Genomic DNA, 16,359 nt, shown 5'->3' with positions numbered 1-16,359 from the left:
GAGACGGAGTCTCGCTCTGTCGCCCAGGCTGGAGTGCAGTGGCTGGATCTCAGCTCACTGCAAGCTCCGCCTCCCAGGTTTACGCCATTCTCCTGCCTCAGCCTCCCGAGTAGCTGGGACTACAGATGCCTGCCACCTCGCCCAACTAGTTTTTTGTATTTTTTAGTAGAGACGGGGTTTCACCGTGTTAGCCAGGATGGTCTCGATCTCCTGACCTCGTGATCCGCCCATCTCGGCCTCCCAAAGTGCTGGGATTACAGGCTTGAGCCACTGCGCCCGGCCAGTTTGTGTACTTTCAGGGAGAATAGACAAGAAACTGGAAACTCAGTTTGCCTCCATGGAAGAGGACTGGGTCACTGGGGACAAGGTTTGAAGCAAGCCCTTTCACTGTGTATTTTTTTATACCTTTTTGCTTTTAAGGCAGGTGAATTATTTCCTACTCGATAATTAAATAACATCAATTTAAATATATTTACCCGTGATATGTGCTATAACAAGAAATACATAGATGTTGAGTATCTTTAATCTGAAAATTCTAAATCCAAAGTGCTCCAACATCTGAAACTTTTTTAGCACCGACATGATGCTCAAAGGAAATACTCATTGGAGGATTTCAGGTTTCATGTTTTTGGATTAGGGCAGCCCAACCAGTGTAATGCAAATATTCCAAAATCCAAAACAATCTGAAACCCAAAAGACTTCTGGTCTCAAGCATTTTGGATAAGGGATACTCAACCTGTACTGGGTCTTCATCCTGGGTTCCTGGTCCAGAGCGTCTAAAACCTTGTAATTTCCCAAGTGATGGGTGTGCTAGGAGTATCTTTTGTTCTAATATTTTGCCTTCGACTGTAGTTCCTGACACAGAGCTTCTAAATTCCATGGAATTTCCTGGGTGATAGAATTTGTCTTTTGTTCTCATGAGGTGACTCTCAATGGGGCTCCCATATAGGGGTTGGTCACCAGAAAGGCCAAGCCAGGAACAGAAGCTTGGCACTTTCAGCCTCACCCCCATTCTTCAGGGAAAGGAGAGGAGCTGGAGATTGACTTAATAATCAATTATGCCTACATAATGGAGCCAAAAAAAAATCCCTGAAATAGGAGGTTTGGAGAGCACCACGTGCCGGAAAGGTAGTGCACCCCCACTCCACAGGGATAGAAGCTGCTGCACTTGGGACCTTGTGGACCTCACCCTATGTACCTCTTCATCTGGCTAGCTATTCATCTGTAACTTTTATCATATCTTTTATAATAAGCCGGGAAATGTAAGTAAGTGTGTTACTGCATTCTGTGAGCCATCATGACAAATTACTAAACCCAAGGAAGGGTCATGGGAATCTCTGATTTATAGCCATTTGGTCATATGAGCAGCTGACAGCCTGGATTTGTGATTACCATTTGAAATGGGAAACAGTCTTGTGGGACTGAGTCATTAACCTGTGGGATATGATGCTGCCTACAGGGAGATAATGTCATATTGATGTTGGAGAATTGGTCAACGTGTGGGAAAAGATCCCTTACATCTGGAGACCAGGAGTATTGAGTGTTGTGAATATAGCAAAATAGTAGTTGCTGGGAGCTGAGTTATGAGGATGCAAAAGCATAAGAATGCTATAATGGACTGTGGGGACTCTGGGAAAAGGGTGGGAGGTGGGTGAGGGATAAAAGACTACACATTGGGTACAGTGTATACTGCTTGCATGATGGGTGCACCAAAATCTCAGAAATCACCACTAAAGAACTTATTCATGTAACCAAACACTATCTGTTCCCCAAAACCCTATTGAAATAAAACAAAACAAAAAATAAACACATAAACAAAACAAAGAGAAACAGGGGTTTTTTTTCTTTTCGGATTACCAATGCACCGTTTCAAATGGAATCAGCATTTGAATCATCTTTTCTATCTGCTGGGATAAGGTTCCAAATAGAAGCAAGTTCTCTATTTTCTCAGCCCAAAGAAAGCCATCATCCAAAAGATTTACCATCTTCTTACCCATAACCACTGGGCTGAGAGCTATAGATATAGCTGAACCCTCACTTTCTTCTTGTTTGGGGGAACCTGCCCTGGACACAGTAATTATCATTTACAGAATGCAGGCAAGGAGAAAGAGGAAGAGGAGAGATTGCTAAATCCTGGGTCTGCTGGCTTGGAGCTATGTTTCAGGCAGAAAGATCTTTTATTTTATAGCTTCCTCTTCTCTCCTACCCCCACTAAATGCCTATTTACTAACATTTCTTACCTGGCCATATCATTCTGTACAAGCATTCGGTATACAGTTGCTGCTGAACAGAAGACTGTAATGGGGTACTTGGAGAGTGTCTGCAATTTAGAAAAAGTAAACTCTTGGTCTTACCACAACTTTAATAAGTGCTTAAATGTCTTTGGTTGGTGCAGCACAATTTAAACATTGTTTATGTTAATGTAAATGCATTCTTACCTTTTCTTGTAGAATCATCCCTCAGTGTCTGCAGGATTGGTTCCAGGAATGCTTAAGTTCCTTATATAAAATTGTGTGGTATTTGCATATAACCTATGCATATCCTCCCGTAAACTTTAAATCTCTAGATTATTTATACTGCCTAAAACAATGTAAATGCTATGTATATATTTGTTACATGGTATTTTTTATTTACATTTTTTTAATTGTTGTATTTTGTTTTTTTGGTTTTCTCCCCAAATAGTTTCAATATGTGGCTGGCAGAATCAGAGGCTGCAGAACCTATAGATACAGAGGGGGCCGACTGTATCTTTTCAGGCTTATTGACTTTCTGGATGTGACATATCTTAAATCATATTGTCTACTCTGATCTCTGCAAGTTGCTTTATTCACCAGTTCTGTCAGCCATACTGCTTAATGCATTTCTAAATATTGACCTCCCTGTGCTTTGGCTTACTTGCAAGACAGAAGTTGGCTCAAAACGGGGTAAATGGTGTGCGAATACACATGCTCCCTGGATCCATGGAGAAAAAACACTACTCCATGCAGACTTTGCCCAGCCTGTATCTGAGGTATTCCACATCACATCTGAGGGTGTTAAATCTAGCCAGAACCTGGGAAAACAAAGAGTAGCCCTGATGTACATAGGAAAGTAAATATAAAAGACCAGTACATAAATCATCATCTTTGCAGTTTTGACACTTCCAGCTGCACTTCTGTGGAAGTATACCTTCCATTCACAGATAATCCTAAGCCAAAACTGCTGTGGGTGTGTGCAGTCATTTTCGGATATCCACTTGTTCCACTGGTAAAGAACATGGCCATGATCTCATTGTGTTTTGTCTTCACACAGGTGTGGCTGTCACTGGCACATCTGCAAAGGAAAAACTACAGTGACTGCATGTTAAACACAGCATCATAGACTGTTACCACGGAACAATTTTGAGAAGCTATCGACTTGAACCTCTTCATGTCGTGAATCAGGTGCCAGTGCGTTAGCCTGAATTACAGGGTAAAAGCCGTCACTTTCTCTATCCTTTTGGGGCTTTCTAGAATCAAAACTCAACTTTGTCATCAAAAGCCCATTTGTAATAACTGCTTTCCTAGCTTTTTATCCTACGATCAAGAAGGATTGAAGCATTTTTAAAACTTGAGATTTTTATCATACCTCCAGCAGAGTGAGGAGTCTGTGATCTTGCAATCATGGATAAGGAAGAATTTTCCCCTTCCCTCCCCTATGGATGCTTTAAAATGTGATTTTTAAAAATGAGTATGTTAATACAATACATGTTAGTAAAAGTCATGGGTACTGATGGGCCAACGAACTACAGCCTACTGGCAAAATCTGACCTGCCTCTTGTTTCTGTAAGTAAAATGTTATTGCCTATTCATTGATGTATTATCTGTGGTTGCTTTCACACTGCAATGGCAGAGTTGAGTAGTTGTGATGAGACTGACGATATGGCCTGCAAGGCCTTAAGTATTTATTCTCTGTCCCTTTTATAGAATATGTTTGCTGAGGGTGGGCATGGTGGCTCACGCCTGTAATCCCACCACTTTGGGAGGTTGAGGCGGGTGAATCACCTGAGGTCAGGAGTTCGAGACCAGTCTGGCCAAAATGGCGAAACCCTGTCTCTACTGAAAATACAAAAATTAGCCAGGAACAGTGACACGTACCTGTAATCCCAGCTACTCAGGAGGCTGAGAATTGCTTGAACCTGGGAGGTGGAGGTTGCAGTGAGCCAAGATCGAGCCACTGTACTCCAGCCTGGGTGACAGAGCAAGACTCTGGCTCAAAAAAAAAAAAAGAAGTTTGCCAACTATGAAAGGATGGTTTTTCTGTTTCCCACAAGGGAGACTACATATATAGACACTCTGGATATAGTAGACAATAACACTGAACAGGATCTAACCATCCATCCAGGGAAGAAAGAATTCCAGTTAAAGAGAAAGAAAACCTTTTAGTTCCAAAGGATAATCAGACTTCTATACAAGTTACACATTAGGGCAGCTGCACGCATACATATCAAGTGTCTAAGATGCACACAGATTCATCCAGGCATGTGGAGATCAGAGTGAGTAGAAACAACAAGGCCATTCCAGGTCATTCATGAGACATATAGAAAAGCTATTTTCTTTTCTTTTCTTTTCTTCCTTCCTTCCTTTTTTTTTTTTTTAGACGGGGTCTCTCTCTCTCACCCAGGCTGGAGTACAGCGGCTCAATCACAGCTCATTGCAGCCTTGACCTCCTGGGTTCAAGCAATCTTCCTACCTCAGCCTCCCAAGTAGGCTGGGACTACAGACATGCATCATCACGCCTGGCTGATTACTTTTATTTATGTAGAGAAGAGGTTTCACTATGTTTCCCAAGCTGGTCTTGAACTCCTGGACTCAAACCATCATCCCACCTCAGCCTCCTAAAGTGATGATTTACGAGCATCAGCCACCGCGCCCGGCTGAAAAGCTGTTTTCAAAACCTGACAAAGCTACACCAAGTGTTCAGTCTATGATTTCATAATTATCTTGGTTAATTAAAAATAGTGTCTATAGGCCAGGTGAAGTGGCTCACACCTGTAATCCCAGCACTTTGGGAGGCCAAGGGGGGCAGATCATGAGGTCAGGAGATTGAGACCATCCTGGCTAACACGGTGAAACCCTGTCTCTACTAAAAATACAAAAGATTAGCTGGGCATAGTGGGACATGCCTATAATCCCAGCTACTTGGAAGGCTGAGGCAGAAGAATTGCTTGAACTCGGGAGGCGGAGGTTGCAGTAAGCCAAGATTGCACCACTGCACTCCAGCCTGGGCAACAGAGCGAGACTCCATCTGAAAAAAAAAAAAAAATAGTATCTATAGCTGTGTTCCTATCACTTCCATCACCGATACTGTTGCCCTCAAAACCTGAGGCAGGGTTATCGTACTGATCTCTTACTAGAGGCAGTACATACAGAAGTGAGGAGTGTAGGCTCAGCACCTATACTGCCTGGGTTTGAAAGTTAGCTCTGCCAGGTACAAGCATTTGACCTTATTCAGCATATAATTGTAGTACTTAGGTTGCTGTGAGGTTTACATGAGGTAATATATCTGAAGTCCTTAGAATAGTTTCTGGCACATAACCATATCAATATAAGCTATGATTGCAATTATAACATTATTTTTATTAGAACAGTACTTGGCCTTTGGCAAGAACTCAGTATTAGCAATTTTAAATGCGGTAGGAAAAAGTCCATAGTTGCAAGCATGCTCCCAAATCCTTGAGTAAAGGTAGGAAGCTCATTCTAGAGAAGGACTTTGCTGCCAGCCCAATTCTAAGAATTAACCAGTACCTGGCAAGAGTTCCAAGCAACCCATGGAAGCACTCCATGCTAGGCTTCAGCATCAGTGAAATTCTGTTTTATAATTGCTTCCATTAACATTAAGCATTTTTCTTATTTTAACCTGATACCAGTGTTGCTGTCAGCAAGGGAATGGGATAGCCAACACTGAAGGACTGATTGTGATCAATTTCCCTGGGAGATCATAACAGCTCTGTGATTGAGGCTGTGTTGCACTTCCAAGAGCCCTCTGCAGGAATGAAGGTCTTAATCCCCACAGGTGCTGGGAGCCCTCTTTAGAGATTGCCTCGACCGAAGAGAGCTGCTTTGTTAAAGGTCTTGACTCCTAGGGACAACCCACATCCAATTACTGATCAATGTGGGTGTATAAAGGCCAGGACCTCTTGCTTTAGCTGGGAACAGCTTTGAGGAGCTGTTCAACCTTCAGAGGTCCCAGAGGGTTGACTGAAGGCTTTGCAGGGAATACATCGCAAATAAATTTCTTTCTCTGCCCAAGCCTACATTCTTACCCATCCTTCACAGGTATTAACCCCAAAAGAACTCCTTAATAAACTTCCTATACACGCATCTCCATCTCAGGGGATCCCAACCTACAAAAAGCACTCCAAGCTCCTTCCTACTTCAGAGTTTAGTACTATTAGTGCAGCAACAACTACCAACTGTTCTCTTTGCCTGTTGTTTTAATTTGCATTTTTCTAATCACTACTGGGTTTAATATCTTCTTATTGTTGCCTTTCCTTTTGGGAAGCTGTTCTGCAATAAGCATGGCTACTCACTTCATCATCTCCTTAAGGTTCCCCCACCCCTCTCTGGAGTTCTCTGATACAATCAGCTTGGAGTGCAGATTTTCACATTTGGGTGCAATAGCATCTACTGCTGGGGCTAAAACATCATTGGTGATGATGCAGTTTGCTTTTGAAGATTGTAGTCTGTAGAGAATGTCTTTCTGGGTCAGCTGAGTGGTTCCTGGAATTAAAACTGTCCCTAAAGGGGCAGAAAAGAAACCGTGTTTAGAAGAAAGGCTTCATTATGTTAGTTAGAGTAGTGTAGATACCATCTATACATTCCGTATTTCTCAGAATGAGTTAGTCAGTTTACCAGGAAGGTATCTATTTATCTTACTTCCACTTATCTGCTTTTGCCTTTCAAGAGATTTCAGAGTCTATGACCCCTTTGGCCTAACATGAAAGCATGTTAACTACTGGATAATTATTCTTTATTTGAAGACCATCCATAACATTGAGCTTGAAGAAGGTCTTGATTGAAAAGTAATATTAATCAATATTTATTGAGTATTTGATTATATGTTTTAACTCATTCAGTCCCCACCATAAAAAACCCCCAAACATAAAAGCTATGAATAACTTGCCCAAGATATCACCTAAGTAGTAAGTGACAGTGCAGGGACTGAACCCTGTAGCCTGACTCCAGAACTGTACACTTCACCACTTCAGCTTAGTGCCTCTTAAAATGTATATGATTGCTTTATGATGTCTTTCCAAAAGGACGGGTGGAGGCATTCATCTTTTCTGTGGTTCTATTCCTGCTGGTTGTATATTATACTGTAAGATGAAGTATAAGGATTAAGAATGTCCTAGAACCAGACACTCTTACAGCTGAGACTTGGGACAAGCCACTTCACCTCTGTGAGCTTCAGGTTCTGCATCTGTAAAACGATATTATAATAATCGTACTTATCTTACAGGATAATTAGGGGATTAAATGAGTTAAAACATGTAAAGAACTTAGAACAGTGCTCAGTAAGCTTTGGGTATTATTTTCTCAAAGGATAAATGGACTCTCCAAAATATACACATCTTCCTCCTGGGCCCCACCACCCTTAAGTCCCAGACCCTTAAGGTCTTCACAATAGGTTTTGCTCTTCCCAGGTGACACAGGAGGCAAGAAGATTGGGGAACACATGTCTGCCATTCCTGGACTCTTGACACTGGCTCATCATTTCACTTTGGGAAGGACCAGGCCTCTCCAGCAGGGTTCTTCAAGAAACCAACAACCAGGACCAGAAAACAGGTTCTTTAGAATGTCTTTTTTTTTTCTAATCAGGGTAACACAACAATTTTTGTGAGGCTGTAATTCTAAGGTTATCTTTTAAAGATGTTCCATCTAGGGATAAGGAATTAGCCTACTATGGCCTAACACTTTCATATAATTTAAAGGTACTCTGTGACAATAAGCCCACACCAGAATAAATGTATCATGATTACTTAGGTGTTCTGGAAAATCTCCCATCCAGCTTAGTATTAAATATGATCAGAGAGCAAACATTACTAACCTGTTCGCAGACAGGCCACATTTGCAAGCCACCACTCTGGGACCCTGGGCAGAATCAGAATTACCCGATCTCCTCTTTGTAGGGAACAGGCTTCTGAAAGTATATTGGCAAATTTTCTGGACAGAGATCCCAGTTCCTCAAAACTCCATCGCACCTCTTCTCCTTTTCCATTGATCCACCAGAAGGCTGGATTTGAAGGTTTTTTTCCAGCCTGAGGAAAGACAAACCAGTCACAGATTTAAAGGTTGTTATACAGCTAAATTCTGGGCCAACTGACTCAGTGGAATAGATTAGCTGAAGAAAATTCACAAGTCATTAGTTAGAATATGGATGGAGTATTTGGAAATAACTCTGGGGGAGACACCATCCAGATGGATGACTAGAGATGCCCAGTACTAACCTCTTACCAGAAGGACCAAGACAGTGAGCAGATAACCACATGACAAATAGAATGTCAAAGGATAACACTGGAATTTAGCAAGGAAGTGACAAAACCCTCTGAGATCTGAAAACTAGAGATGAAAGTATAGAGAGGGAAGAATAGCAGCTGGCCAGGATCAGCACAGAGCCCAGAGGGACTCCCTGTTTTGGGGAAAAAGTAAGTGGAAGATCCTCAGCAGTCCACATTCCCATCACAGATGCCTGAAATCCCACCTACAGGAGAGCCCCTCAGCCCTCACAGGCCCTGAGCCTAGTAAACGCTATAGAGTATAGTATACTAGTATAGTGTAACATTGTTCCAGAGAGGAAGTTCGTACCAGGTCCCCCTTCAAGAAACCCCAGGATCCGAGCTGCTACAGCATGGCATCATTTTAGGAACAGAGCTACCACCATACTACATCTTGCCCTGGGGCCAATAGCCCCTGCATCTCCACATCCCTGGGGCCTTGCTGACATTCCCACACATTCCCCTAGAGGGCTGCAGCATTCCAACACCAGGTGGATCCAGTGATATAGCCAGGCCACTGGCACCCGAGCCTACACACAGCACTCTACACCCCAGGGAACAGGCAGTCCAGCACATCAGGGAGGCTGCCCAAGGACATAAGGCACTAAAGCACACTCCCCAGAGCCTGAGAGCTACCTTCCTGAGCCTGCTGCCATGAACGTGATCTTGCTCCCTCTAGTGGCAGAGCCGCTTTGTGCCTGCATTGCCATCTGGGGACCCAAGGACTGGCCCATTCAGGCCGCTACCACTACAAGTATCCATGTGCACTGCCAAAGGACCTGAGGTCTGACTCACTTGAGGCTTACCACCACTACTGCCAGTGCCCATGCACACCACCTGGGAGCCTGAGAATCAGCCTGCCTGGGACCCACTGGAGCCACTGCTGGCACCCTCATGATGAACAAAATAACACCTATCAATAACAATCTTGAATGTAAACAGTTTAAATTCCCCAGTTAAAAGATACGGACTGTATGGACTGACTGAATGGATAAAAAACAAGACCCAACTATAGGCTGCCTACAAGAAACTCACTTCACCTGTAAAGATACACATAGATAGGACCAGGCGTGGTGGCTCATGCCTGTAATCCCAGCACTTTGGGAGGCCGAAGAAGGGGGAACAGGAAGTCAAGAGATCGAGACTATCCTAGCCAACACGGTGAAACCTGTCTCTACTAAAAATACAAAAATTAGCTGGGCATGATGGCATGCACCTGTAGTCCCAGCTACTTGGGAGGCTGAGGCAGTAGAATCACTTGAATCCGGCAGGCGGAGGTTGCAGTGAGCTGAGATCACGCCACTGCACTCCAGCCTGGCGACAGAGTGAGACCCTGTCAAAAAAAAAAAAAAAAAAAAAAAGAAGATATACATAGAAAATGAAGAGATGGAAAATAGTATTTCAAACAAATAGAAACCAGAAATGTGCAGGAATAGCTACGCTTATATCACATGAAATAGACTTTAAGTCAGTAAACATAAAAAGAGGCAAAGGTCATTATATAATGATAAATAGATCAATTCAGCCAGAGGATATAACAATTGTAAATATATATGCACCCAACATCAGTGCACCCAGATATGAAAGCAAATATCATTAGATGTAAACACATAGATTCCAATACAACAATGTTTGGGACTTTAACACTCCACCCTCAGCATTAGACGGATCATCTAGACAGAAAATTAACACAGAAACATTGGTTTTATACTGCACTTTGGACCAAATGGACCTAACAGATATTTACACAACATTTTATCCAACAGCTACAGAATACACATTCTTCTTCTCATCAGCACATGGCATATTCTCCAGAATAGACCATATGTTAGGGCACAAAACAAATTTCAACAAATTTTTAAAAGTTGAAATCATACCAAGTATCTTCTTAGACCACAATGGAATAAAACTAGATATCAGTAACGAGGAACTTTGGAAAGTGTACGCATATATGGAAATTAAACAACATGCTCCTGAATGACCAGTGAGTCAATGACGAAATTGAGAAGGAAAGCAAAAAATTTCTTGAAAATAATAAAAATAGAAACATATCACAATCAATGAGATAAAGCAAACACAGTGTTAAGAGGGAAGTTTATAGCCAAAAACACCTATATCAAAAAAGTAGAAAGATTTCAAATAAACAATCTAAGAACGCACCTCAAGGAACAAGAAAAGTAACGACAAACTAAACCCAAAATTAGTAGAAAGAAAGAAATAATAAAGATCAGAGCAGAAATAAATGAAATTGAGGCAAAAATTACAAAAGATCAACAAAACAAATTTTTTTTGAAGAAAAACAAAATAGATAAATCTTTAGTTAGATTAAGAAAAAAAGAGAGAAGACCCAAATAAATAAAATCAGAAATGAAAAAGGAGACATTACAACTGTACCACAGAAATACAAAGGATCATTAAAGGCTGTTATAAACAACTATATGCCAACAAATTGGAAAACGTAGAGGAAACGGATACATTCCTGGACACACATAACCTACTACGATAGAAAACCTGAACAGACCAATAATGTGTAATGAGATTGAACCAGTAATAAAAAGCCCAGAATTGGATGGCTTTACTGCTGAATTCTACCAAACTTTTAAAAAAGAACTAACACTAAATCTTTTTTTTTTTGAGATGGAGTCTCGCTCTGTCGCCCAGGCTGGAGTGCAGTGGCGCGACCTCGGCTAACTGCAAGCTCCGCCTCCCGGGTTCACGCCAAGATGGAGTCTCATTCTTGTCGCCTAGGCTACAGTGCAATGGTGTGATCTCAGTTCACTGCAACCTCTGCCTTCCAGGTTAAAGCGATTCTCCTGCCTCAGCCTCCCTAGTAGCTGGGATTACAGGCATGCACCACCATGCCCGGGTAATTTTTGTATTTTTAGTGGAGACGCAGTTTAACCATGTTGGCCAGGCTGGTCTCGAACTCCTGACCTCAGGTGATCCGCCTGCCTCAGCCTCCCAAAGTGCTGGGATTACAGGCGTGAGCCACCACTCCCAGTCCTAACATTAATTTTTCTGAAAATCTTTTTAAAAATTGAAGAAGAAGGAATTCTTCCTAGTGCATTCTATCAGTCAGCATTGCCCTGATACCAAAACTAGACAAAGACACCACACTTCCTAACTTCAAATCACACTACAGAGCTATAGTAACCAAAACAGCATGGTACTGGCATAAAAACAGATGCAGAGACCAATGAAACAGAATAGAGAACTCAGAAATAAACCCACGCATTTACATTGAACAGATTTTCAACAAAGGTGCCAAGAACATACACTGAGGAAAGGATATCCTCTTCAGTACACGGTCCGAGGAAAAGTGGTATCCATATGCAGTAGACTAAGACTAGAGCCCTTTCTCTCACCATATACAAAAATCAACTCAAACTGGATTATAGACTTAAATATAAGACTCAAAACTATAAAACAACTGAAGAAAACAGCGCAAATGCTTCAAGTCATTTATTTTTAATTTTAATTTTTTAATTTTTACAAATTTTATAATGAATTTAATAAACTCAGTGAGTTTATTAACTTCCTGAGCCAGAGTAGGCTCTGAGACTCCTCTAAGCAAATATTTTAGGGATAAGGATATGAAAACATAGGCACCAAAAACAAAAACAGACAAATGGGACTATACAGAGGTAAAAAGCTTCTGAACAGTAAAGGAAGCAATCAACAGAGAGAAGAGACAGGATGTAGAATGGGATAAAATATTTGTGAACTATTCACCTGACAAGGAATTAATATTCAGAATATACAGGGAATGTAAATAAACCAACAGCAAAAACAATAACAACCACCAACCAAACAAAAAACCAAACAAATAATTCAATTAAAAAATGGACATAGAATCTGAATAGACATTTCTCAAAAGACATACTAATTGGCAGCAAGTATATGCAAAAATGTTCAACATCATTAATCATCAGGGTAGTTCAAATCAAAACCACAATGAGATAATGATCTTAACCCAGTTAGAATGGCTATTATCAAAAAGACAAAAGATAACAAATGCTTGAGAGGATGTGGAGAAAAGGGAACTCTTAAACACTATTGGTGAGAATATAAATTAGTACGCCATTGCAGAAAACAATACAAAGACTTCTAAAAAACCTAAAAATAGAACTACCATATGATTTAGCAATCTCACCACTGGGTATTTTTCAAAGGAAAGGAAATCAGTCTATCGAAGAGATATCTGCACTACCATGTTTATTGTAGCACTGTACATAATAGCCAAGATACGGAATCAACTTAAGTGTCCATCAACAGATGAATGGATAAAGAAAATGTGGTATATATACACAATGCAATACTATTCAGCCATAAAAAAGAATGAAATTCGGTTATTTGTGGCAACATGTATGAACATGGAGGACATTATGTTAAGTGAAATAAGTCAGACACGGAAAGATAAATGCCACATGTTCTTACTCATATGTGGGAGTTTAAAAAAATGAGCTTCACTGAACTTCAGCCTGGGCAACAGAGTAAGACACTGTCTCTTAAAAAAATAAAAAATTAAGGCCGGGCGCAGTGGCTCAAGCCTGTAATCCCAGCACTTTGGGAGGCCAAGACGGGCGGATCACGAGGTCAGGAGATCGAGACCATCCTGGCTAATACGGTGAAACCCCGTCTCTACTAAAAAATACAAAAAACTAGCCGGGCAAGGTGGCGGGCGCTTGTAGTCCCAGCTACGCGGGAGGCTGAGGCAGAAGAATGGCCTAAACCTGGGAGGCGGAGCTTGCAGTGAGCTGAGATCTGGCCACTGCACTCCAGCCCGGGCCACAGAGCGAGACTCCATCTCAAAAAATAAAAATAAAAAAAATAAAAAGAAAAGAAAAATAAAATAAAAAATTTAAAAATTAAAAAAAAAAAGGAGCTCGGCCCAGTGCAATGGGTGGCTCACACCTGTAATCCCAGCGCTTTGGGAGACCAAGGTGGGCAGATCACTTGAGACCAGGAGTTCAAGGTCAGCCTGGCTAACATGGCAAAACCCTGTCTCTACTAAAAATACAAAAATTAGCCAGCATGGTGGCAGGTGCCTGTAGTCCCAGCTACTCGGAAGGCTGAGGCACGAGAATCGCTTGAACCCCTGAGGCAGAGGTTGCAGTGGGCTGAGATCACACCCTGCACTCCAGCCTGAAAAGAGCTCACAGAAGTAGAGAGTGGAATTGTGGCTCTTAGAGGCTGAGAAGGGTAGTGGGGAGAGGAGGATAGAAAGAGGTTGGGTAATGGATGCAAAATTATAGCTAGATGGGAGGAATGAGTTCTAGTGTTCTATAGCACTGTAGAGTGAAAACAGTTAAGAATAATTTATTATATATGTTCAAAAAGCTAGGAGAGAGGATTTTGAATGCTCCCAGCACAAAGAAATGATGCATATTTGAGATGATGGGTAGTCTAATTACTCTGATTTGATCACTACACATTTTATACACGTATCAAAAAATATCTCTGTACCGCATAACTATGTATAATTATTACATAACTAAAAATAACAGGAAAAATAATAACCTGGGGTCCTTATTTCTAGACATTGGAAGCCATGTCGTTTCTTTTGGCCCAAATCATTTCCCATATAGCCTGACCATTTTTCTTTCCAGTGAGTGAGAATTCTTGCATCCTTTATCCTTTATATTTTCCCCAAAGATTTTTCTGTGCCTCCTTTTCTATCATTTCTGACTCTCAGAATTACTTTTCACTCTTCTCCTTTTTTTTTTTTTTAAGTCAACCTAGAATTCTACATTTATGTAATCCAGGGTCTCTCAACTAACCATGGAACTATTGACATTTCGGGTCAAATAATTCTTTGTTCTGGAGGCTGCCCTGTGCATTATGGGATATTTAGCAGAATCTCTGGCTTTTACCTGTTAGATACCAGTAGCAACTGCCTCTGCCCCTATCATGGCAACAAAAATATTTCCAGACATTAGAGATGTTACCTAGGGGTAAAATCACTCCCAGTTGAGAAATTGTGGTCTGACTGACCCTTCCCCCATACCTTTTCCATATTAGTCCATTGGTCCAGGACATCTTTAGCAAAGTTGAAATACTCTGGAATCTCCAGTTTGAAGTCCTGTTTCATGGATTCATAGTTGGAAAAATTCTGAGGGGTTGCTCTTCTATTATTTTTATGCAATGCCCTCACAGAACCAAAAATTGTTAGGCGCTGAAAACACTTGGCATGATGTAGCATCTTCATGGTGACACAAGCTAGCATCAGTCTTGTTGGAAACTTTAGCACTCAGGATTTGCACAGAGACCAATTCATCTAAAAGACGAGCAAAAAGGACATATATTTGTTTCTGTCTTGAAGGTAGCCATACCCCAAAGTGGCTAAGTTTTGTTATTATTATTGATAATCATCATGATGGTACCATTTTCTGCATACACTCTGTGTTCCAAACACTGTGCTCATTTTATATACACTTTCTTATTAAATCCTCAGAGAAACCCTGTGAAGTAGGTACTATTATCATGTCTGTTTACAGATTGAGAAAATGACTAGTAAGAGGCATTGGCTGGATTTGAACCCAGAACTTTCAGGTCCTAGTCCATTCTCCAGAATACTGTGCACTATTGACTCCCACATGCATTTCTAAAGAAGTAAAGATCTGGGTCACCTGCTTAATCTCACTGAAAGCAAAGGGCTAAGCCTTCTTGTCTAATATCTTTCACCTGCAGATTTCAAAGTAGGGCAGAAATGTTAAGGAGCATTTTTCACAGTGGATAATCTGTAGATGAAGAAATCGAGAGTAGCCCAATAAAAATTAGACATGAAAGCACTGTCACAGTTTATAAACTGTCTAGTTAATAGGCTGTAGTTCCCATGCTCTCAATAGGGGCCCATGCTACTTTCAAGTCCAGGCTTGGAGCTGCATTTACTGGAGATGTAATAATGGGGCTTTAATATTTAGGACTTCTGTGGAGGAGGCCCCTCTTGGCCATTGCCTGCTTCTGTGGGAAATCATTTGATCACAATGTCATTTACTTGGTTGAGGCTGTTAAAAATGCAGTTCTAGGAATTATAAGTGTTTGATGTTCTCATTATACTTCCTGTAATTTTCCAAATTTCCTACACTGCAATATATATTACTCTCATAATCATTAAATCATCATTCTAACTACAATTCTAGCTGTGTGCCATGTAAGGCAGTCTGGCTATGTGGAAGCATTTCTATATTGATACATTGCCAAAACAATACATAACTGCAGATGTCAGCTAAATGGAGAGTTTAGTTGACATCTACAATTATTGCAGTTTTACTCTAAACAGACCTGGTGTTTGGGCATCATGTTGATATACCCAATGCATCAGGAAACGTGGGTACTTCTGTCCTTCCCATTTATTTGTGTGAAGACCTGACAACTCAGTGATCTTGAGCCCTCTGAGACCATCTGGTTTCAGCTTTTTCCTTTTTTCACCTGCAAAGAAAACTGGAGACCCAGAGAGGGGAAACAGCCTGCTTCATTCTGTCATACCAGAGTTAGAACTAGAACTCTGGTCTTTGGAGTCCCATTTGAATGTTTCTACTATCATTCAATAGGATTTCAACAGAGCAGTGGTTCGCAGTCCAGCTGTACATTTGAATCATCAAGAAAGCATTAAAAAGAAAAAACTCTGATGCCTAGGTCTTGGATCAATTAAATCAGAATATTTGAGAGTGGGCTCTGGGACCATTTATATTTTTTAAAATGTCCTCAGATTTTAATGTGCAGCAGCCATGGTTGAGAATCACTGATTTAGAGGCTGTGATTTGTGAACCAGCATCATCATCATTATCACCTAGAAGCTTGTTAGAAATGCACGTTCTCAGGCCCCACTCTAGATCTGCTGA

At 41.1% G+C, this 16,359-nt stretch overlaps 1 protein-coding gene across 5 annotated transcripts in view; it reads right to left on the bottom strand.

The window, feature by feature from the left end:
- Positions 1 to 16,359, bottom strand: part of ACSM3 (acyl-CoA synthetase medium chain family member 3) — a 34,467-nt gene that overhangs the window by 13,928 nt on the left and 4,180 nt on the right. For all 5 annotated transcript variants that reach the window (XM_026455361.1, XM_026455360.1, XM_026455363.1 and 2 more), the window contains exons 2-7: positions 14,523 to 14,792; positions 8,068 to 8,278; positions 6,551 to 6,758; positions 3,169 to 3,312; positions 2,896 to 3,052; positions 2,241 to 2,320 (exon numbers count right to left, since the gene is read on the bottom strand). In XM_026455361.1, the coding sequence (XP_026311146.1) occupies positions 2,241 to 2,320; positions 2,896 to 3,052; positions 3,169 to 3,312; positions 6,551 to 6,758; positions 8,068 to 8,278; positions 14,523 to 14,741 (1,019 nt within the window). In that variant the 5' untranslated portion in view covers positions 14,742 to 14,792. The remainder of the gene's footprint in view (positions 1 to 2,240; positions 2,321 to 2,895; positions 3,053 to 3,168; positions 3,313 to 6,550; positions 6,759 to 8,067; positions 8,279 to 14,522; positions 14,793 to 16,359) is intronic.

This window comes from Piliocolobus tephrosceles, chromosome 17 (genome assembly GCF_002776525.5).
Source record: "Piliocolobus tephrosceles isolate RC106 chromosome 17, ASM277652v3, whole genome shotgun sequence".
Taxonomy (NCBI): Eukaryota; Metazoa; Chordata; class Mammalia; order Primates; family Cercopithecidae; genus Piliocolobus; species Piliocolobus tephrosceles.
Note: the sequence above shows the minus strand (reverse complement) of the source record. Positions and strands in the feature narration are given on the sequence as shown.